General features: G+C 36.2%; 1 protein-coding gene across 6 annotated transcripts in view; it reads left to right on the top strand.

Moving 5' to 3' along the window:
* The window catches only part of LOC107102931 (band 4.1-like protein 1), a 58,713-nt gene that overhangs the window by 17,899 nt on the left and 15,855 nt on the right, over nucleotides 1-24,959 (top strand). For 5 of the 6 annotated variants that reach the window (XM_015402396.1, XM_015402394.1, XM_015402399.1 and 2 more), the window contains exons 2-13: nucleotides 8,098-8,186; nucleotides 8,876-9,025; nucleotides 14,122-14,226; nucleotides 14,939-14,981; nucleotides 15,084-15,159; nucleotides 17,999-18,217; nucleotides 18,313-18,400; nucleotides 18,496-18,648; nucleotides 19,687-19,784; nucleotides 23,408-23,583; nucleotides 23,688-23,926; nucleotides 24,455-24,493. In XM_015402396.1, the coding sequence (XP_015257882.1) occupies nucleotides 8,115-8,186; nucleotides 8,876-9,025; nucleotides 14,122-14,226; nucleotides 14,939-14,981; nucleotides 15,084-15,159; nucleotides 17,999-18,217; nucleotides 18,313-18,400; nucleotides 18,496-18,648; nucleotides 19,687-19,784; nucleotides 23,408-23,583; nucleotides 23,688-23,926; nucleotides 24,455-24,493 (1,458 nt within the window). In that variant the 5' untranslated portion in view covers nucleotides 8,098-8,114. The remainder of the gene's footprint in view (nucleotides 1-8,097; nucleotides 8,187-8,875; nucleotides 9,026-14,121; nucleotides 14,227-14,938; nucleotides 14,982-15,083; nucleotides 15,160-17,998; nucleotides 18,218-18,312; nucleotides 18,401-18,495; nucleotides 18,649-19,686; nucleotides 19,785-23,407; nucleotides 23,584-23,687; nucleotides 23,927-24,454; nucleotides 24,494-24,959) is intronic. The other variant, XM_015402400.1, reaches the window with a different exon arrangement.

Here is a 24,959-nt window from a genome sequence, read left to right as displayed (position 1 = left end):
TATTTATCTAGTCATGTAGAAAATAATTTTTTTTTTTTTCTTGTTTTCTTAAGATACTATATCTAAAAAATATGCTGGTGAAGATTCTCAGTCATCCAGGGCATAGTCATTCCAAAAAAGTTTTAAAAAACAATCCACTGGATAAGTAACTTGGAAACAAAGTCCAGTGGATTGTTTTTTGATCTTTTTGGAAAGTATATCTTAAGAAAAATTTATTAAAAACGATAGTCTGATATCTTTTGTCCATTACTATATTTTCTTCTTACCATTTTTACAATTAGTGGCAGCGAAAAAATCTTTGACCTAAAACATTTAAGGGAGGCAAAAAAAGTATACCAAGAGTTTTTAAGTTGAAGTTTTATCAATATATATTGAAAATCCACCATACTTCCTGGTTGCATCCTGATTGCATTCGTGAATAAGTATGAAACAGGTAATTTCTTTCCCTGCACCTCTTCAAGATGGAAAATACAAAAGAACATGCCTTTTTGGTGAGGCCGATGGAAATAGCCTTATTACAATCTAACAATTTTTTCAGACACTGAAATAATGACATCAAATTTGTATGCTTCGCAAAGATATATCTTATTAACTTTTACTTAAACTTTTGATGAGGGGATATTGATTTCATGTAATTTGGCATTGAATTCATGCAACAGGACATAACAGGTGTTTCTTAATTATTAGGAATCAAACAGGCTTATATTAAGATAAATATCTTACCTTTAGTAGCTCCACAGCAGCACTCTGATTTTTAACTAGTGGAAACCCATCTCTCTGTGGTGACATCAGAGGGAGAACACAAGAGGAGCTAACTCAGCATGCTATAATGGAGATGAATGGAAACACTGATGATTGTCCCAGAACATCTGGTCTGGAATGGGTTTGTGTGGTTGAATCATCCGCCATTTCAACCTCAAAACAGCTTGCTTTCAATCTAAAGTCAGTACTACAGAAGCTAATAACAATAGCTTTGGATAACGATCTAGAACAGAAGCAAACTACAATCTAATCTCAATATCAGCCTTTAGTTCTTTTCTGAATATTTTTTAAATTTCCCTTTCCTCAACATCATCTTGGCTTGGGTGTGGAGCTGGAAGAGAAAGTTTCCTTTAGCTCCATTTACAGTACCCTTTTGAAACCGTGCCGAGATTGGTCTGAGCAACCGAGATAACAGTTGAGTGTAAATGGCTTGGTTCTTAGATAAAAAAGAGGGCATTAGCAGACCGCCTCATCTCCTTACAGTCAGCTTCCGTAATCATGAAATTTCAGACATTCATAAAAATACAAGCTTCCCTACCTTGCCACATGATTTCCAGTAATAATTCCGCTAAGCAGTGTAATGAACTTCAACTCCAGTTGTTGTTTCCTGCATCTGTAAACCCTGATTAGACTATTGTTTCTCGTATCCGCTTCCCAAAAGCCAACTCTTTCAAGTAAATTCACCAAAGGTGGCCTTCTTTGCCTGATTGTATGCAAACTTCCTGAATGGGTGCTGCCATATTGATTTGCTTTTTTTACCTCTAGAGAGCAGTAGAACTGTACATCGTCACTAGGAGGCGAGGAACCGTGCTAGTGTGGTATATAAATGGTCAGAAGGAACCAAGCTCGGCACGGTTATCTGATCAAAGCTCGGCATGGATCGATTTTCAGAGGGCAGTGTAAATGGGGCTTATGTCTAGCTCATAGACCCGCTAATGTTCTCTCTCTCCCCTAATGGGGTACCTTCTCCACTCAATTTGACAGCAGCTCCAGATTCTTATGAAACTTAAATAAGCTTTCGGCCTTCTTTATGGGGGTTGAAGCAAAAATGTCACTCATGTTTTCTCACTGAGTCCCTGAGTCCTCTGAATGGGAGAGGTTTTTAGATAAAAACTATTTTATCTGTTGAAATTATTACAAACATTATTAATGTTTTGGTCTACAAACAATACTAGAAAACGTCAATATTGTTTCATCAACACTTTACATTTGCGAGCAAAAAAATTCAGCTGCAAAAATGTGCTCAGTCACTAAGTTGTACAACTATGGGTAATGAAGTGTCTGACTATTTGAACTGGTAATCATATGTTTTCACCATAGATACTGTTACTAATTGTATGTGGAGGAGGTAGTTTAATGTCTCAGCATATTATTATATGAGACCCTAATTTTTTTTTTTTCATTATCTTCTTACTTGAATGGAATAATGTCAAGCAATTAATCTGAGAGCTTAAATATTTTTTTCCCCATTCGGATGATGCACCACATCTTCAGTGCGTCTAAAAGTCAATTTTGTTGAGTCTCTGCCAAATGATTTGCTGATTTGCATGTTGCTTAATAAAATAGGCTAGATCATTGGCAGGTTTGTTGAATTATTCAAAGATGGTTTACAGCTTTACAGAAAAAACCCAAAAACAGCAACTTTTGTCAAAGTGCTTATTTCATGTATGCTTTTTCTAATAAACATTCAATTTGATTTTTTTTTTAACCCTTTAAGAATTAAAAGCATAGGAGCTTAAAATTTAGAAATATGCCGCTTTATTGCTATGTTTTGCTTATGGTTTTATATGGAGGTAGATCGGTCTCAGTTTTCACAAATACACATATGTGATTCATACATGCACAGGACAAGATCCACACATGGATAGAACGATTCACACAAGCACAAACAATCCACACATACACATTACGAGATGTACACACACACACAGCACGATTCATGCAAGCACACAAGATCCACACATTCACAGAACAAGATTCACAAAAGTATTCCTGGTCCATAAACATGAATTAAGTTAAAAAGTACCAGTGATCTTTAAAATTCACTGCATTTGTGTGTGGATTTTTGAGATTGCGCAGACATGCCTCGATACACAAATGCATTTTTTTAAGGAGGGAATGGTTTGCCGCCAATCATAAAGCTCCTTTGTATAAGCTTGTCACCAGAAAGTGCTCCACGTCTGATGACCCCCAGATCCCACATCCTCCATATCCGCCCAGAATTAGATGCATGTATTTTAAATAATTTGAATATTTAAAAGATATCTCTATTTTGTTAAGGCTTTAAAATCATTAGACTAGCAAGAAACAGTTAACCCAGATTCAGAAGTAGAGGACCTTAAATGGGAGCCTACTATAATTGTTGCTGGAATTTTAAGTTTAGCACCCCACACATCTCAGACCCCATTAATACTCTCACAGAGATGATTAAATGTGCAGAGACCAAAACGGATGCAGACCTGAAGTGACTGACTCATAAAAAAGCCCACAATAATATAATTAATTAACTTTGCAGTCATGACATTTGTGAAATGAGAGCTCTGAAGTTGGAGAAAAAAAGGTTTTATTCAAGTCTCGTTGTGATTCACTGGTACATCATTCTGGCAGTTGCTTCATTAAGACTGACAATGAAAACTTGTGTTACAATGAAATTAGCTTTTATGGAGCTTTGGGAATTAGATATGTTGGATGTGAAATAAAGAACTGACCTGAGATTTGAACAAATTTCTGACAATACCTCTCATTACATTATTGCAAATATTTAGGGCTTTTCCATATTTGTCAAAGTACCACACCAAACTTGAAATGTGCAGTCATATTACCTTTTTTTTTTAGATTCAATACTATCTCATTCTGGTGGCATTTTGTACATCATTTTGTCACAAAATTACAGCTTGCTGCTCGAATAGTATTTGTTATTTGTGTCTTTTAAGCTTTGTTTGTGCTCAGTTTGTTAGTAGATATAGCCGTACTCTGTATAATTACCATGCAACATCATGTGACCAGGAGTTCTGCAGGGAAAACAGTATGACTGTTGGAGTACACTAAAGCTGGGGATAAAGCTCTGATGTCTCTGCTGATAGCACTTGAACACATGTCCTTGCTAATGGAGCTACATGTGTTAACAATGCTTTTAAGCCATGCCCTTCAGCCTTTGGGTTTTTCAAAAGGAATTATAATATGATCTGGATTTATTTAGTAGCTGCGTCAATGGCCATTATCTGGCTTTTTAATAGTTCAGCTGTACTTCCTGTAGATGGCGCCATGTCTGTATTTCACGACCGCTGCTGTGGTTCTATTTAGGCTCAAAAAGGGCAATCAAAACACTCTCAGGGTGGACACTTGGAGTATATACCCTTATTTTATTATAATCAATGGAATTTTGGTCTTTTTGCTATAGGCATATTACCTTTCATTTGTTATTGTAATTTTTTTCTATCTTTGTGGTAGGACAGCACAAAGCAGCAGCTAATTTTGGAATGTGAGTGAAGACAAAAAAAGGTACAGCTAATGAAACATTTTATTAAAATAATAATTTTGATTAAGATTAAAATATGTTTTCAGCACAAAAAGAGGTATGTTTGATGTTAGAAAAGGAAGTATCTTTCAAAAGATAATAAAAAATAAAAAAAAAATAAAAAAGCAGTTTTAGTTGTGAATATTCCTCCAGATGGCATGTTTTAAAGGTAGATTCCTTTCTTAGTTATCAATAGAAACATCTTTGTGGGCATCACATTAATAAAACCCCTTTCATTACCTTTTTTTCCGTCTTGATGATTCCAGTCAGTTGAACTATTTTGGTAAAATAAATGAATTTGGATCAAAACCTCCCTGGGTAGGAATTCTTATTTCACACGTTTGTCTGCCCTTCAACTGTAATTTGTCTTTTAATCTCCTCACCATGTCCGCACTTCTCTGAAGGTCTCAGGAATCTACAAAAAAAACATTAGTAAAGAGTGTAACAAACAGTAAGGAAAACAGTGGACAGGTCAGGAATACAATTTTGGCTATTGGTTCAGGGACTGATTTAGGATAGACTATACAAGTAAAATCTGCAAATTAAGGCATTATTTGCAAATATATCAATTTATGCCTGATAGTTGACACAGAAAGGCTGTGGAAGCAAGATCTTCTTTCAAACGAGACCAAATAGAAAATGCTATCTGCGCTGGATGCCTTACACATCACATTGAAGACCATTGCTATAGTGAAACATCAGGATGGTAGTATCTTGCATCGGGAATGCTTTAATTCAGCAGACAGAGAAACCCTGGTCAGTGTTAATGGAAAGAAAGATTAACCTAAATGCAAGGTACAGTAAGCTGTATTGTTTGAGACTCTGAAAGACCAGGAACTGGGGTGGAGGTTAACCTGTCCTCAGAACCACAACCTTAAACATTTAACCTGAGATAAAATAGATGAGATGAAGGCACAGTCATGTTGCATTAGAATGGAACAAATATCAGACCTAAATCGAGTCAAATCATTTAAAAGACTAGAAACTCATGTTGAGGGACTGCTTTACTGGCTAAATACTAGTAAACAAACACAGAGACAAAAAAATGCATATAACAGTAATTCGTTTTGACAACAGAAAATAATTTTAAAATTATAATCAGTGTGTAAAGTTGCCCACTGAAGGCCTAGGTACCAGGTGCACTGCCTGCCGATGACAATGAGCAATGGCAGAAGTGGGCAAACTACCCCCAAAAAATAATTCAAGAAGAAGCAGTAATAACCAAAACACCAACATTATAAAACCAGTCTTTACACCAATTTTACACATTTTTAGCTTACATGAATGTGTAAGTGTTACAGTAGAAGAGAGTAACTAACTACCAATGACCATATCCACTGTTTACTGTATATTCGTATGATCTCCAAATGGCTTCAGTTACCTGCAGTCAGTAAAGTATCCAGAATTTAGAATTAGTGAAACTTCACAAGGTTATCACCTGAGTAAAAGTAAAAAGCATGGTACAGTAAAGGTACTCATAGAAGTAGGTTATGAGTAATTGTAACTAGTTACTTCCCACCACTGGCCTACATGGACTACATCTGAACAAATTAAACCCTGCTTTATGGCTAATCAAAAATAAATTCATCTAACAGCCTCTCTGAACTTGATAAAGCGGATCTGAAAGAGCATATGACATCTGCTGCCTTTGAGGAGCCAGACTGCATTCAGCTTTGAGGAACCAAACTAAAGGGTCATTAAAGAAAAGACATGCTGTGCTACAGCTTCACAAACAGAAATAACTGGCGGATGAAAAAAGTTTTATTTATTTAGGGCATTCTCTCTAAGAGATAACACACATAAGCATACTTTTTGTGTTTTTAGACGTTTATTGGTCATTATAAGAATCAATATATTTCCTGTTTTTTTGTAGTTGAAAACTTTTTTGTCTTTTTTAAAACAATTCACAAAAACTTCATCTTTACTTTACCTGGTATCTTTTGCCTTTTTTCCAGATGTACCTGTTTACAGCAGGAATAATCAACAACAGTTCAATTAGGCCCAGAAGCCTAAAAGGACTGATGGGTTATGAATTACTGGCACATTTATTTAGCTTGATAAGTATGAAGTCATTATGTTTATTATAAATGTTCATCAAGTTTTCTTTGAAAATTCTGCCCTCTGTCCTCATGCTGGGAACTGCAGCCAGAAGAGGCATAGCTAATTGATATCTCTCCTGCTGGCTGCTAAAAGAAAAGTCATTACATTGTGGAAATGAAGAATAATGGGTGGCCACTCTACACCATCATGGACTGTAAATTAATGATGCGCGATGATGCAGAAAATTTGTGTTGGTTTACAAAATGTTTTAGCAAGTAGGGTAATTTCAGTGGATTAAGGCTTATAAGTGTAATCATTCATGCTCCCTGTTTAGGCCTTTTATTAATCCATTGGTAGCTTAGTTGATGAAGGAAATGGTGCTTAAAAAAGTATAAAACACCACAATTTGATCATTACTATATATTTTTAGTTGGATTGTACGTTTTGAAACTTTAAACAGTAAATCATCTAAATTATTTATTTTTTTATTTCCAAATTCATCTGAAAATATTCAGCTGGCATAAATTGCTGTGACAAAAGTATTCACCTTCTTACACATGTGGTCTGTTTTTACATATTTTTTTTATATCATTTTATTTATAAAGACAAAAAACATTAAAACCATTCTGCTCTTATGTAAACAAGTAATTGCTCCCTAATATCTAAAAACAATTTCTTCCGCCTTTTGTGGATACATTCCATTCTGTGTTTTGCTGTACCTGGCAATAGCTCCTTTTCTATTGCCTCTCAAAAGTCCCAGGGTTTTGAATGGATATATTTTCCTAAGCCGTTTTAAGACCTAAAAAGTATCTATTTTTAACTTGGGTTATCTTGGCCTGGTGGTTCAAATAAGATGATGATCTGAAACATTAACGTATCACATCTGCAAGGTGCGTCATACCTTACACAGCACTATTTAATGACTTCCAGGGGCCTGTGACCCTGCTCTCACCTTTTGTAGTAATGCTAAATTTCCTTATCTTGCATAATTTATTTCTCTGGCATATAAAAGTTAATCTGAATATCAGCAATTTTTCTGTGTGTATCCTGGACAATTGCTGCTGTGCAGGAGTCCATTTTCAGTGCAGCAATGGTCACCTTTAAATATAAGCTGCCCCTGTTTCAATCTTACTGGCATGTTGCAACATTTTTATACTTCTAACACTCCTCTCATCTCCCTCACTCTTCTTCCTCACCTTTGACTCCTTCCTCTCTCCTCCCGTCTCAGACACGCTGTCTGTGTCCTCCCCTTCCTCTGTGTCTTTCTTTCATTCTCTATCTCAGTGCGCTGCTGCAGGGCTCTCAGCCTGATGTAATTTATGCTATCTTCTTTGCTAGCGTGAGAAAAAAGGGTTTGAAGCCAACTCTCTTCAAGCTGAGTGTTCCTGTGGGAGGCTGTAAGCCAGGCCCCGCTGAGTTTTACCCTTTTGCCATGCTCGCGATGCAATGACCATTCATATATTAGGAGATGCACCAATACTAAATGGAAGCTGAGAATAATTAAAGCCTCCTTGGTAGCGGATATCTGCTGTAAAGAAAATTAAATGAGATGTCGCTACTGGAAAAACCTGCAGCGTTGATTTCACCACCAAATGTCAGTTAAAGTTAAGATTCAGTGAGCTGCCTGTTGATGTGAAAGCATTTGGCTCACAGGTCCTGAGTCTAATTGAGCTCACCAAACAAACTGAATTTCCACGTCGCTAAAAGCTTCATACTGAGTTTGGAAATGATGGAAACAGAGTTGATGTTGACTGTTTATGTTTTTCATGCATTTGCAGGGCTGTAATCCATTTCAATGACAACAGAGACGATTTTGGCAGGGGAAATGAAGACGGCAATGGAGGGTGACGCCAGGAGGACCAATCAGGTGTGAGCATTGTGAAACTCACAGCAGCTGTAGTCCGCTCAATTACTTAGGTCCCTTCCAGCTTTCTAGTTGAAATGCAAGACAGCTTGTCCTTCCTGTCAGTGCCAATACCTAACATCTTAAAGCAGTAGCTGACCTTGCATGCATTGGTTGTTTATCTTTGAGATTAGAACTAAATAGATGGATGATATGAGAACTTATTGAAAGTCAATTATTTGATTAAATGCTTAAAATATTCATAATAATATATTTATAATAATATATATTAATTGGGATTTGAGAATATTGGTATATACATATATATATATAGGTATATATATATATATATTTATGCGTATATACACACATGTATATATACATATATAAATATATATACGTATGTATATGTATTTAATGTATAGCTATGTGTTATCTTACTTTTTACCTATTTTCTCTGCTTGCCATTCAATCTGACTGAAACTAATGATACTTTTGTATGAGTGATGGGTGTTCAGTAAGTTCTTCTCTTTTGTTGCAAAAATAAAAATGTTACTATGCATCATTCATCTTCAAACATATATTTTAGTGTTATAATACAACCAACTGTTAGATAGCTCAAAGTGTATCAATTATTATTTAACTAAATGAATTTGGATATACCTAGTGTTGGAAATCGTTATTGCTTGCTAAGATGAGTTACTCTTTTACAGGTTCCTGAAGACCCAGGAGACCTGGATGATAGCTCAGAGAAGACTCCCAGCAAAGCCTCCAGATCACCCCAGAAAACCACTAAACGGCTTAAGACTGTACCCGTGAAAGTCACTCTTCTTGATGGCTCTGACTATGATACTGCGGTTGAGGTATGGCTACCTACTTGAAATGTTTCCAAAATCATAATTTAAAAAACACAGCTGATACTATAATGCACATGCACTAGTTTATCATAGATTCCGCTTATTTAGATCTGGAATCTATCTAAAAACAGATATATCAATACTCATGCTGTTATATCATATTAAAAACTTAGAGCCACCAACCAAGTGGGTTCAATTTTGTCATAGCATGCTACTGGCAATTTAAGTGTGGCCATAAAAGTAAGATCATGTAATTTGTGACAGTGATGACAATAAATATTTAAAAACAAGATGTCAGTCTTTTTTCTTAAACGATAACTGAGAATATGCAGATGTCTACTCCAGATCTTTTTTTTTGCTTGTTCGACCCTCTGAGATGGGGCCCTGGAGTGCTTGTTTCCTTAAAGTTTACCCTTCGTGTGGTTTGGCCAAAAACAAAAATCCTAGGCCCTTTTAAAGTCTTTGTAGAACTTAGCAAACTCCCTCTTTTATACTTGAGTCAGGAAAAAAGCCATTTTTGCAAAATAACGTATAATTGGCTTTTTATTTTTGTTTTGAATAGATCATGATTACCAACATGTCTTTTTTGTTGTACCTCATTGACAGAAATCAAGGAGCTTGTCTTTTCTTTTTCTTTTTACCGGGCCTATTAACTATCCTTAAGACCGAAAAATCGAAATGAATTCGAAAATTCGAGGGTTCGAAAATTTTTTTTTAAAATTGTGTGGTATATGTGGGTATGTTTAGGTTAGTAGGAATGCTATTGTGTATCATTATTGACCTATATAGATCAACATATCTGCCTTTTTTAAAGACTTTTTCTATCAGTACCCTGACAAAATATATGGGTTTTCAAGAGCAGACTAAGCTTTTAATGATCTCTCGAAAGCTCTCCTTTTTTCTTCTTTGCCTGTTTAATCTATTTCAAAACCAGCTTTAATGTGTCTGGATTGTACAGAAGAAAAAAGAAAAAGAAATGAAGACAATATCCACAGTTTCCACTATTCTATCCACTTTGTGCAATAAGGCCATCGGTCCTCAGAATGATCCTCCAGATTCCTCCACATTCATATACATAGTTAGATAGACTGATTTGAAAACTCCCATTGAGTCTGTTTTGATTTATTAGCTTCTCCGTAGTTTGTCCAAAACAAGTGCATGTGTTCAAAAGCATAGGTTGCCTTATCCGTCCATAATTTTACATCAACACAGTCCAGCAGAAGAAAATGTGATGCTGTATCTGCTCCCATTAATAGGGTTATGGGGGATGGGAAGGACATATAAACAATCCCAAGCTTAAATAAAGTGCGACTCTATGCTACAGTAGAGTCAGTGTGTTTGTAAACAGACAGATTTCCCAGAACCCCCTCTGCTCTGCTTATTTGAATTTTACAGCCATCCACATCTTCATAGTCACCTGCCAAACGATATGCATCCTCTGAACAGACATGAATGGGGAGGGTTGTCGCATGGAAGACTGGAGGATCCTGTGAAGAGCTCAAAGAGCTTCATGGATTCATGCACAAAAGCTTAACTGGAGCCCCATTGCCTTGGCTACTGATGAAGTGTGAGGTGGCTTTGATTGAGCTTGTTGGTCGCAGCGTTACCATTACCTACTGTACTCCATTTATCGCTCACTGCCAGACAACTGACCTCTTATAACACACACAAATACCCTTTTCCTTCAACTCAGCCTCTATATTTTCTTCAGTCTTAGCTACATGCACACATACACACAGGTCATCTGGGAAGTGACACTTGAGGTAGTGGGCTGTGACAGGAAATCCATACAGTTGATCCATGAGGGCTCTTAGGTTTGACCGGAGGTAGAAAATAGAACAGGAGAGGGAGAGAAGAGGAAAAGATGAAGGGTGGACTTGGAGGTAGAGAGGAAGATGGAGCAGAGGGAAAACAACAGGGAGTGCCTGTTTGTGTGCTGTAGTATGGATGAGTGGTTTGATGTGGGGGTATAAGAAAACTGGAACTGAATGGTAAATGCGCTGAAATCATTACTTTAATTAGAGTCGTAATGTTTGCAGAGCAAGCTGGAAAGGATGATTAAAAGGAAACAGGGAAGAAGGACAAACCTACTATTGATATTTAGCACACAACAGTATAGGTATTGACTGGGAAAAGTGCTATATGTGTCCAGTTTTCTTGCCTGAGTTTTTTTTTTAAATTATTTATCTAGTAAAGAATCTGGCACTCATCTAAAAATATATATATAAAACTAGTGTATTTCACTACAGAATATTTTATGAGACAGCTTATTTATTTTTTCATTGTCCAATCCCCTGGTTTCACTATTTTAACTACAAAAAAAATTTTTTTTAGTCTAATCTTTTACTATCTATTTTTTTTTTTATTTAATAAGTAATTTAGTTTGTTATTCATCATCCTGCTCATTTTTTAATTTAATAAGTAATTTAGTTTGTTATTCATCATCCTGCTCAATAGTATCTAATATCCTTGCCACAGCTATTGAATCAGAGTTGGCAGAAGAAGTTAGCTCTCAAAAGAAAACAAAAATGTTTGCCCTTGATCAGGTAGGAATCTGTAAAGCAGTCAAATACAAATTGCAACACTTTTTTTACAGTTAACAAGCAATGTTTTGTTAAATATACGCTGCTGCTTTTGCATTTAGAATTAGATCTTCTCCTCAGCTGCTGCATGTCATGGTTCATTCAAAAGGATATTTTTAGCACCATATGTCTTTAAACATATGTGACCAACCTTAAATTTTTAACTGTATATTATTATGTTGAGGCATAAAAAGTAATATTTTTCTTATACATTGTATGGTATTTTTTTGTTTGAAGTAAAAAAGCTAAATCCTAATAAGAATAATGAGTACATTTTACCTTGCAGGGCAATGAAACATATTTTATCCAAGAATTGGTTTCGTAATCTAAATTAAGCTTTTATACTGTGACAAACTGTAGTGGTTGTTTGATGTGACTTAGATAGCTACAGGGTTACTCCTCCCAGCCAGTAGGTAATACACTCATTCTGGTCTGCTCTCATTCCAACCTTTAATTGTACTGTTTGCCAGCTGGCTTCCAGATCCACAAATGCTCAATTATTTAACTAGCTGGTCCAGAAGGAAAGGGGTAAACTGTGCTGCTTCTGAGCCCTTCTTCCTTAAATTAGCACCAACACCCAAAAGCTTGACCAGCATTCACCCTTGTTTTCATTTTTTTTTCCGGTCTACTTGAATCTTAAAAAATTTAATGTTGAGAAGAAGCGCATTTTTTAGTTATCACAATGTGACTGCAATCTGGAAACGCCTGAGCGTGACTTCAACTCAATTGGTGCAGAATTCCATGATGTTGATGTTGGACAAGTCAGAATTTGTTAAACAATTCAACAATTCACATTTTTTGTAAGTAAAATAATTTTTATTATGTACCACTCTTTCTGTGGAAGTATTATTATTATTTTAGAAGTTTTTGTTTTAATAAAAAAATTGTTATCTATGACCTTTTAAACAGGTACTGATTGTTAGTCCTCAACATCAATTGGCAAAGAGTGGATTTCAAAGATTTTTACTAAATGGCAGAAAACACAATTATCACTGAGAAATACGGTCAGAAATGTGACTTCAGAGAATTGATGTGACGTGGAAATCTAATCTGTAGCATCTGAATTGGTTTCCATGCTTTTGGGAATTCACATGATGTTTGACGCAATTTCAATTTGAGGGAGAAAATACTACACTCACTAGATGGAACGCTCTGGCATCTAACCAGCATTCTCTGGAGAAATAAACACAATAAATTAGTCTGGAAAAATTAATCAATCATCTTTCCTTCATTTTTAAAGTTATCTTTTCGGCAATTCCAGCTTTTTTCAAAACAAAGGTTTGCATGAGCCTTGTAGTAAAAGGAGACGGAGGAAATGAGAGGGCGTACACACAGACTAAAGGGACCTATTACTCCTGTTTCTATGGTAACAGCTGCTTGGTTGCCTTGTCACCATAAGAGCCAGGTCTCCCTTGGAGATCTATCTGGTGTGTGTGTGTGTGTGCTCTGTAATGATGTGTGTGTTTGACTGTGCCAGCTCTGCCTGCTCAACCCACGCAGGCCTTCATTTCAGCCCCGAAGAGCCTGATAGAAGCTGGGTGTGGTTTGTTCCAACGCCACATGATATAAAATGCTCTTTCAACCCTTATATAGCCATAAAAGCTTTTTCAGTGGCTGCTGAAGCTAAACAGGGGGGGCAACTCAAGCACATTTGAAGTAGGTTAGAGTGGATAGGTGACATATCTGACTTGAAGGTAGAAACTAATAAGGACAAAGTATAAATAATCAGAGACAACATTTCTAACTTATTAATTTGAAGGAAATTTTAATTTTTACTTGAGTTCAAACTTTGTAATGCAGATAAAAAATAAATACTTTCTGCAACGACATACAACTTGTACAGCTCAATTTAATGTTTATCCATAGATGTGGACTGTATATTGCCTATTATCAATATATTTATTATTTCCTGTAGAGGCAGACATTTCTTGTACTTGGCGTCATAGTGGAAAGTATTAAATAATTAAATACTTACATTTAGTTCAGAAAGACCACTATTTAAGTAACATTTTATAGATATTTCAGTAAATATTTCAGTTGGTTTAAATGCCGTTGTTGATGCTCCTATATGTTCTTTATCATCATTTTTATAGATGATCAAGTTTGGTTGTCTTAAATGACATCAAAGATAAAGTTGATGTTGGTTTCACTTTATTACTATCAACTGGCTATTTTGTTAAGATCTGTAATCCACTATTATTTTTCTTTTTTAATAGATTATAAAAAAGAGAAACTGATACTGATATGTATTCTGTATATATAATGTATACACAATTTGTCTGCACCATCATCACCAAGTAAAATGCCTTGTAAGTGGAAACCTTCTTGGCAATAAACTTGATTCTGATTCTGGGTACATACAGACAAAAACTATATTAGAAACGATATGAAAGTATAATAACAACATAACAAATTCTTTGCTGGATTTGTGATATTTGCTAAATGTTATACTTTGCCACATGTTGATTGCTCTTCTTTTGTCTTCCTGTCTATTATGTATGTATTTGTGTTTTTAACAAGAAATTCGCCAAGGGCCAGACCCTGCTAGACATGGTGTGCGGCCACCTGAACCTGCTGGAGAGAGACTACTTTGGCCTGTCTTTTATGGATTCCGATAACTCTAAGGTTGGACCCAGAAATGTAAACAAATACCTAACACTGGCTTCATGAACTTTGATTATTGTACGTAAGCTGTACTGTAAGCCCACATGTGGTTATCAGAAGAAACATAGCTTTAACCAACTGTAATACTTTAAAGGTTTTACCTTTATTGTGAGCAATTTCTTTTAAATGCTGTAAAAACTCATAACTTTCTACAATTAAAGACCTGAAAAAGCACCACTTGTATAGATGCAGTTGAGAGATTATTTCTCTTTCCATAAAAGCTACTTTGTTTTAATAATAATCTCATTACCAGTATTTAAGAGGATTATCCCACCTGTCTTATTTTTCAGTATGGGAGCACTCAGACTCCTGTCGCGCTTTTAATAACACTGAACCACTTATAGATTTAGAATGACATACATGACATTTAATATTTTACATTAAATGTTTTCAGATGTGATCATGGAGCTTGGCCTTTTAGCAAAACTGCACAGGGTGTTCAGCACGCTGCAAAAGCTTCAGTGACATTGAACTGACTAAATTAAAATTGGCTTACATTTTTAGTCCAAGTATTGCCACTTTTCATGATGATAGAAGCTTTTTTTAATCAAGTCTCTAGCATGAATATATTAGGCTTTCATCGAGGGAGGAACAGTTAGAGCGATCTATAAATATGAATTAGGAAGATTCTGCCTGAGTTGAATTTTTAAAAGGGGTTTTCTGTGCTTATCAGAACTGGCTGGATCCTTCCAAAGAGATTAAGAAGCAGATTCGGGGTAAGTGTTGTTAAAATACTGCCAACATCTGACATATATAGGAAGATGTGCACACATCATATTTCAAAGTTGAGATCTTCCAAAAAAAATTTCTTTTGACAGTTGGTTCCTGGAGTTTTGGGTTTGCGGTCAAGTTTTACCCACCAGATCCATCTGTGCTAATTGAAGACATCACAAGGTAGAGTGGGTTTAGACAAAGACATATTTCAATTCCTTCAAAGCCTTTTTTCTTCTCTGAATATATTTGACCTTTTAAGGTGTACAGCATAATTTTTGGGGGATCGGAGAACTGTTAAAGCACAAATACACATGCAAGTAAAGAAATTTCAACTTCTGATAAGTAAGTTTTTCTAGACACTTGGTTGGGCCTCCTTAAATATTATATGGTAAATATTTCAAAGACATTATGCGTTGTGAGATGTGCCTATATTCATCTGTGCTTCCATCACTCTGACCTTTAGAAGTTAAAATCTAAAATGCAAGTTTGTAACTGTTGGAATATAATTAGCCAACAATTGCTCTCCAAACACACCTTTGCTGTATACTTTTTTACACACTAATAATGCAATTTTAATTTCTTTGCCATATATCTTGCATTCATGAATCGAATACCTTGGTCCAATTTAAATCATGAAGGTATCAAAGTCAGCTGGGATCAAAAGTCTAGGGTCCATTATGTAATGAGCAAATTTAGCCAACTCAGGACTACAGCAATAGCTGAACAGAGAGAGTGCCTTATTTGTATTTTTTCACTTTTAAAATATTGTAATTTAGGCATAATTAACAAAATAAACAAAAATATTTATATTTGGTATTTAAATGATTGTGTTCTAATCTGCCCCTTCTATCGACCTTGTACTGTGACTGTCAAAAACCTGGTATTTGCTGGAGGCAAGCATCACTTTTTGGGCTTTCTCTAAATTTTTTTTATAAAAATAAATGCCATTTATTTCTGGAATACCAGAACTTAATCTTTTAATTTCTTTTAAAATATTCAAATAAAAAAATGGGGATGAAAAACAAGACTTTTTATAATCTTTTTTCCCTCAGCTATGCACCAAAGTTAGTATGTACAGTAGATTAAGTACAATGTATAGCACATATCAGCAGCAAGGCAATACAAAGCTCTTTACATAAAAAAAAAAAACATGAGATTAAATGTATAGTTGTATAATTAAAAACAACAATCAAGTAGACTGCAAATTATCAAAACATCTAAATGACCTCACGCAATTATACTATCTATCAACCAGATACACAGTATAATAAAAGGGTCATAGTCATTGTTTAATAAGTTACATTATTTTGTTTAGAGGAGCTTTTCATCTGGACTGGTTTGTAGACTGTGACTGACAGGTAGCATTTTACAGGTGGGTCTTCAGCCTTAATCTAAAGGATTTAATTTTTCAGCTGTTTTGTAGTCTTAATGTTTGGTTCTGGGGAAATACGGTAGACTGGGACCAGAACACGTGATTGTAAGTCTTGTATTGTGGTGCTAAACTGTACAGTGATTTATAAACTAATAGAAGTACTTCTAACTGTATTCTCTTAGCTAAAGGTATCCAGTGTAAGAACTGTTAAACCTGGTGGGATGTGCTCTATTTTTGTAGTCTTTGTGAAAACGCAAGCAGTAACATTCTGGATTAGCTGTAAGAGAGATTTATAATAGATTATTATAAATAGATTATAATATATTCATTTTGCAGAACTATGAAGGTACCATTACCATAGAGTTATCAAAGCGACTGAAGACAAAAGCCTTGATGACTGTTTCTAGATCTTATTCTGACATTAGTTCTTAAACTCTTTGGAGTTGTTGATCAGGTGGTAGAAACCTTACTTTGTACCTGCTGGAGATTTTTTTTAGAGAAGGCCCACATAATAATTTGTTCCAGTACTTGGATAGGTTTGGAGTAAGGTGGTCATAACATGATATAGAGCTGTGTATTATCAGAACAGTTGTGATAACTAATCTTCATTAAAGAAAAATAATTATCTGGGATTGTTGGATCTTGTACCTAAATATCAAATAGTATGGGCCCCAGGATTGCACCTTCTGGTACTCCACATGTCAAAAATTGCCTTCTTCCACAGTTAGGATTTGAACCAATTCAGACCCAGTTCTTCATTCACTTTAATAATATTTAACGGTGAATAGTGTCAAATGCTGCCCTGAGGTCCTACAGAACCAGCACTATGGTTTTTTTTCCCAGACTGTGTTTGTGTGGATATCGTTGAACACTTTGATGAAGGAAGCCTCAGTGCTGGGGTGAGCACAGAAGTTCGAAAAATATTAAAGCCGTTTGTTTTTGTTAAGAAGCTATTTAACTGTTGAAATGCTGTTTTTTTTTCTCCAACAATTTTACTTATGAATGGAAGATAATAGTAATTTATCTAAACTTTTTTAGGAGCTCTTCCTTTTAACAGAGACATACCTTTTGTTAAATGGCAGTTGGATTGTCCATTTAACTTTCATGACAATAAATAAATCTAACAATTCCGTTTTGATATACTGTAGCAGGCCATGTGTTTCATTTCAAAGTTTGTAAATACGAGACCTATATTCGTTTTTTGGGACAAAAAGAGTGCTGTTGAGCATTTTATCATTAACTTATTTCTATTTCGATGCATACCATAAGCAAAGTTGCCTCACAGTTTACAGATTATTGGAAAAAATAATTCCCTAAGATCTTCTAAAGAAGCGGATGGAAGCAAATATGATAATTTTATTTTGACTACTGAGCCACATTGCGATTGCTGCTTTTTATATGTAGATTATGATATTGGGCAGAGAGTTGCATCACTTTGTTTTCTTGAGCATATTTAAAACTTTGAAATATTAGTTGCACCATTTCTGTTTGCTGACCAGCACTAACCTCCTAAGAGCCATACATAGCAAGGATTTTCACTGAAAACCAAAGACTAGGATCAAGTAGCTGATTTTTAAGACTTTGATTTGTTTTTGAAATAAGTTTTTTTTCTGCATCTCTCATTTATTTTTCTGATTTGTTTATAAGGTACTACCTGTGTCTACAGCTAAGGGATGACATCCTCTCTGGCCGCCTCCCATGCTCATTTGTCACACATGCTCTGCTGGGCTCCTACACAGTCCAGGCTGAACTGGGAGACTACGACCCTGAAGAACATGGCCCAGACTACGTCAGTGACTTCCACTTTGCTCCAAACCAAACGCGAGAACTGGAGGAGAGAGTGATGGAGTTGCACCATAACTATAGGTAATAGAAATGACTATGATTACCACAGCAATGCATGAATGAGCTTAAAGTGATGGTAGTAAATTAATAATCCTCTTTTGGGATTTATTCTTTAGGGGGATGACTCCAGCAGAAGCAGAGATGAACTTCCTAGAAAATGCAAAGAAGCTCTCAATGTATGGAGTGGATCTTCATCATGCAAAGGCAGGAATAGATTACTGTCATTGTTCCTGCTGGAATTCTGTATCCCCTAATGTCTTTTTTTGATTACTCTTTGAAAATCTTTTTACCTTTCCTAGGACTCTGAGGGAATAGACATAATGCTTGGCGTCAGTGCAAATGGGCTTCTCATCTACAGAGACCGCCTCAGGATCAATCGCTTTGCCTGGCCTAAAATCCTTAAAATCTCATATAAAAGAAGCAACTTCTATATCAAAATCCGTCCAGGAGAGGTAAACCAAACTATACATGTGTAATCTTTCCAGATTTATGTGGTTTAACTAGAATTCACTGCAGAATTATTGCATGCCCATTCTCACAAGAACAACCACATGGCCACTGAAGAAGACAGGAAACATGAAAGAAGGACATTATTAGGCACAGAGCCAACAGGACATTTTTATTTCATGGGTTCACAGTTGTTAAAATTACATCTTTGTCCTTCTTGGTTGGTGCCAAGCAGCACAAATAGTCATTTCATGGTTTGATAGGTGTTGCCTCTGTGATTTATCTGGTACAATCCACCTTATCCGCTATAGTCATTATTCATAGCCCTTAGAGACACCTCAGTAAAGATTGAGTTGATATGTCTTGCTTTTGTTTCTCCCTAATTGTGATGAGGTTTTTGATTCCATATTAAGCAGGGAATTAACTTTTGTTTTCAATTATTTGAATTATTATGATTTTCCTTCCTCCTTTGGCCTCCAGGTTACTGCAGACTCCTTTGCTTTCACTGTTAAACTTTCACTGATATCTTTGTGGTGAACACGAAGGCCATTTTGTTCAGCCGCTTTCTTTGTCATATTCATCTTTTAAGTCAGCCTTCAATTCAGGTGTCCCTTGAGGATATATTTCTTTGGCATATTAAAGTGTTCTTATTCTGGACTGTCCCTGCAGATTTTTTTGTGTGGAACAAAAGCTCACCTTCTCATGTCAATGGACATCTTTCAGCCTTTGAAGATCCCTTATCACTAATAACTATTGATTTAGCAGTATCTCCTCTGCGCACCACTGAACTGCTCTGCTGGGTTCTTAAATGACAAATTTATAAGGTAGTTTTAGATGGCATTGTGTCCTGAGAAAATAGAATACAGTTCCATGAGTAAATAAAAAAGAAAAAGAATGTTTATTCTCTCCATTACTCAGGAATAAACACAGTTCATCCTACTGCCATCCTTCTGTCTGTCCACACACCTGGTTCCCTCACGCTCCTTTTCTTCTTCACTCCCCCTCCCCCCACCGTCTTCACCACCTTCGCCCTCAACACTCAGTATGAACAGTTTGAGAGCACCATAGGCTTTAAGCTGCCCAACCATCGGGCCTCCAAGCGCTTGTGGAAGGTCTGCATAGAACACCACACCTTCTTCAGGTAGGACTTCATACACATGGATGGACGGATGCATCTTTGCACACTGCATGCATGTTAACTCTTGGCATGTCGGATATGAATGCTGTTGAAAGACATCTCACAGTTTTTATTATCTAAAAAAAGAAAAGAACTGACTGTTAATAAACTGACTTGTTAATAAAAAAAAGTAATCCTGATCTCCATCAGGTCTAAGGGCTTCCATAAAAATCTCTCTCTTTAGGCAGGTTTGCTCTCTTCTTCATTTAAAACTTTGTGGATTTCTTTGCATTTGACAACTTTTAGATATGTTTAAGCAATCTACATAAAATCCTGGGATACACTTTGTGATATTTTCAATCGCAGCCATAACTCAAATTGTGCAAGAGTTCACAGTTGTAGGTCCTCACACTATACAAACTGACGCTCAGATTTGATCAGACTACTCCCACTGTAAAACTCACTAACACAATAAATTTTGTTATGCGTTAAAGTTTACATACCCTTCCTTTAAAAATAGAAAAAAAAAAAAAAAATCCTTTAAAAATAGAAAAAAAAAACAGATGCCAGTTAAAAATATTTGAATTACCAGTCTAAATTTATAATTTTCTTTAATGGCAGGTCATGTAAACTTTAAAGCAAATCTGTAAAGGTCAGTAGTCATAGAAGAAGAAGCACATTACTTGCATATGGGTAGTGTGAAAATCTCAGAGGTAAGATTTCTCAATCTTGTGTGTCACTACTTCAACATAAGCCACACCCAAAATATCAAACAGTTTTGACTTTCTTGTTACCCACAATTTCTGATCAGGAGCTCAGCGTGAGTAGCGAATCGCCTGTGGTCACCCCCTTTTATACAACAGAGCGCACAACACACTATTTGGCCAAAAGTACTATCCAAAAACTTGTTGCACGACTGGAAAATCATCTCTAAAAGCACTAAAGACATACAGTGTATGCAGGTCTTAAGCTATTCACACATGAATAGCTAAATAATAAAAACAGATTATTTTTAAACCTTTTGGACCTTTCTTTTACAAAATAATGCAGGATCTTAACGTGAAGGACATCATATTTGCACCAAAAGGTTATCCTCAAAGAGCTATCAGGTAAAAATAACTGCAGCACAGAACAAGTTACAAGTTAAGGATAAAAAAATAGTGTCTAACAAAGCCTGTAAGAGAAATCTAACAAGTCCTTGGAAAACTCCAGAGAAACCCAGTAGGGATCATGAGCAAAGACTCAAAAAATCCTCAAGGTTTCCTTTTGATGTAGACATACAGCGGCTCTACTCCAGATCCGTAGTGTAGAGCAGGGACAACATTCTTGAAAACAATAAAGAAATCCCTCTATCTGTCCTTCTTCATTCTACCTTCATTCTGAAGAAACAAATAAACTTAATTAAATACTCCTCCTCTTCAGAGAGCATTCTGTCTTTATCTGGTTGAGAATGTGTTAAATTGCTACCAAATAAGTTTGTAGCATCTATCTTCTGCACGGAAATGAGCAGCGAAGGTCATTAGTAACAAAACATTTGCAGTATTTTATACTCTCCACTATTCTGGTAAACTCTGGGAGGCAGTAATGCGCAAAAGACTGCAAACTTAAAAAGCCACAGTATATGTAAAAGTAGAAAAAACTGTTCTGGCCAACATTTTCTATGCCTCTATGCTGAAAGGAGCATGCAGTGCTTTGCAGACATGGCAGACGTGTCAAGCATAAACCCAACTTGTACAAGGAGGACTGTTTTGTAATCCTGGAATGTATGTTGTTTGAGGTAACAATTCAAGACTAGATCTCTAATTGACTATAGTTGATTTTAAGATCTTACTGAAAGCTGGACACTTCAGTAGGTGAACCCTCTGGAGCCATAGTGGCAATCTGCAGGCACAAGCCTGTCTGTTGGTAACCAAATATGGATGGGAAAATGTGGGTATCAGTGCTCAACACAATATTCACACAAGATGAAAATAGCAAAGTCACCTACTGGGGAGACCTGGACTATAAAGGTCTCTGTTGACTATAATTAAAAAAGAACAAACATTAAAAGCCCAGAAGTTATACTTACAATTCAATGCAATTCAGTTTATTTATATAGTGCCGATTCTCAACACATGTCATCTCAAGGCACTTTACAATTCAACTAGATCATAGAGTCAAATAGATTTAGTTTTCTATCTAAGTAAAACCAGTTGAGTGCATCAACTCATTGCCTCTAAGGCAATGAGTTGATGCAACAAAGCATGCTTGTAGCGACAAGCATGCCTGTTTAACAGGAAGACACCTCCAGCAGAACCAGGCTCAGTGAGCGGCCATCTGCTGAGGCCGACTGGGGTTCAAGGAGACAGAAGCAGATATACAGAAAGAAGCACAGATACAAAAGGCAGCTTTCAACTAGTTCTACAGGTGGCCCAGTCCAGGAAACACAGCGCCAGTTCCCACATCAGTGGACGAAGAGAGCACATCCAGCCAGTCACAGTCAGAGAAACAGGACTACACTGAAAAACAGGTCAAGCTCGAACATCTAGAAACAAAGTTGTTGATGGCAGCAGCACAGCTGATACTTCTGTCCAGGATGCTGTCCCAGCCACACAGGAACAGACCAGATGAAGCTACTATGAGAAAAATCAGAGAAAGCATAGTGTTAGAGAATGACCTAACAAATTCTGCGGAGTTGGAAAATTTATTTCCAGTAAAATAATTGATAGTTTAGCACATTTATCAACACAACATCCTCTTTAGGTATCTCTTGTATAGTTTCCAATTTTCAACATTACATAAGATATGCAGCACAGGTGTTGGCACTGTATTTTTGGAAAGGAATCATGAAGCAGGATTTCAGGAGATGGGCCCCACCTGATATTGTCATACCCCTTTCACGCAATTTCAGCTGTTTCTTTTGGGAGATGGCTCAGCAAAGGCTCCCGGCACCTGTCAAAAATTGCTTTGATTTTCTTTAATTTGGAACGCAAACATTCTATTGGGAGGAACCCTACGATCTCTCCGTACAACTCTTTCATGGTTGGGGGTCTATGTTTTATCTGTTGTAGTAGAACACATCTTCTTGCTAGGAGAGTGAGTTTGCTAAATTTCTTTTGTTGGGCGTTTGTGAAAAGAAACTTTTCGTTTGGCAAGTTCAGAATAAAGAAGGATTAGTTCCATAATTTGTTGAAAAATCTAGTTGATTTTATGGGAACATATTTGTCCAAAAATCAAATATTAAAAGGCAGCGCATGTGTGAACCCACTTCCTCCTTCCATTTCTAACAGATACTTAATAAACCAGCACTTTACTAAGAGATTTAAAAGCTCCTTTTTTGCCAGCTCAATTGTCTATAATTCCCTTATAAAACTTATAAACCAAAAGCTGTAATTTAAAAATTCAGAATATATTTCTGTTTCAGCTATAAATAGTATTAATATTGACTGGCATCAACAATTCAAGCCTTCCATTAAGCGCATTCACCAGGTGACATTTTTTGAGGTGTTATTTAGCCTAAACCTTAAAACATATGCTTATCGAATGTGATATTATATTCGCTACACATTTAGTACATTATTTGTAAAAATAACATAAAATTAGATGTATAATTCTTTCAGAAAAGTTAATCTCAAAGTTTTTTTCATAAATTGAGGTTTCTTTTACAGGTTGGTTTCCCCTGAACCACCTCCTAAGGGCTTTCTCGTAATTGGCTCCAAGTTTCGATACAGTGGGAGGACACAAGCCCAGACAAGGCAGGCAAGTGCTTTGATTGACAGGCCTGCCCCACAGTTTGATCGTTCTGTCAGCAAGCGATACCTGCAGCCCCGAAGCATAGATGGAGGTGTGAACCCAAACTTTTTTATTGCCTTGTTGAATGTTTGTTTTTCGAAGTATTGTAATAAAGACACTTTTTCTCTCTGCTCTCCTATAACCCCTTCTTCTTAGCTTCAGCTTTAGGGGATAGTATGGATCAGTTGTCTCAGAGAAGCTCAAGTGAACACACACAGTTTATGTCCCGGGAAGATCTGGATCAAGAGGGCAGCTTAGATCTTGACCATGATCATTACCTCTATCAAGACCAAGACCAGAACCGATACACAGACCAGGAGATGGAGCAGCATGATGGTCGGAAACAGCCACTTGGAGCTGTCAGTTCAACGCCAACAAAGGCCTTGGAGCTCAAGGTAAAGGATGGAGTCAGTTCCAGAAATTGCACTGGGAACTGTTTTCAGTCATAATTGTTAAAAAAGGTCAAACATGTGAATACACTATGAATCAATTATATGAACAAAAAAGGTCCTAATAGCCTCTGCCTGCTGCTAAGTAAACATAATGACTATATGAACCTTTTAGAAGGTTTGAGAACAGCGCTTTGGTATTGCAGTCCTAATTTGAAAAGCTTCTATTTTGCACACCAATTGTGCAGTCTTGCATGAACATTTTCTCTTTTCCTCTTTTTATTAAAGAAACTAATCATCATCCTTGCTCTTCTACTCTTGGCATAATATCCCATATTCTAATAAGCCCTCTAAGTCATCTTTGCTCTCTATTCTTTAAAATCTAACCTGACTTATTTCCTGCAAATTATAAATGTCTAACCAGCACCCTGCCTCATCTATCTTCTTCTCTTGCTGCAGCACTCCTAACATCTTTCGCTAATCTCAGCTCTCTTTCTCTTACATTTCTGTTCTCTTCCTTGTTCTTTCAACCAGGATGAGGAGCCAGGCATTCCTATAGACTCGAAACCAGAGGTATTTTGGTCATGGACCTTTGTCTGCTTGTGGCTGTTTAAGGTTATGCTCCGTTACTCTGTGTTTAAGCAGTTAAATGCTTGTGGAAATGTTAATATTAAGGTCCTTATTTCCAGGGTTAAACTAACTAGAATCCATGGAAGCTGCATGAACTGATCTCCAGAAGAACAAACAAATTATGGATTTATTCTTAATTTTTTCCCCCTCCCTTGTGGAAGTTTTATTGGAATAAAAAAATGTAGTTTCTAGACCACAATTTCTTACCTGCAGGTATATTAATAAGGCTATTTGATTAGAAAAAACATGGTTTGCAATAACTGCAGTATAACCTAAATGTATTTCAATACAATTTATTTTAAAAGTAGCACAGCAATTGTGAAATGGAAGGACATTGTTCATTGAATAAAAAAAATAGTCAGACTAAAATATACATTTTAATTTAGCACTCTTTATATATATATATAAA

This window comes from Cyprinodon variegatus, unplaced genomic scaffold (assembly GCF_000732505.1).
Source record: "Cyprinodon variegatus isolate N-32 unplaced genomic scaffold, C_variegatus-1.0 Scaffold1343, whole genome shotgun sequence".
NCBI lineage: Eukaryota > Metazoa > Chordata > Actinopteri > Cyprinodontiformes > Cyprinodontidae > Cyprinodon > Cyprinodon variegatus.
Note: the sequence above shows the minus strand (reverse complement) of the source record. Positions and strands in the feature narration are given on the sequence as shown.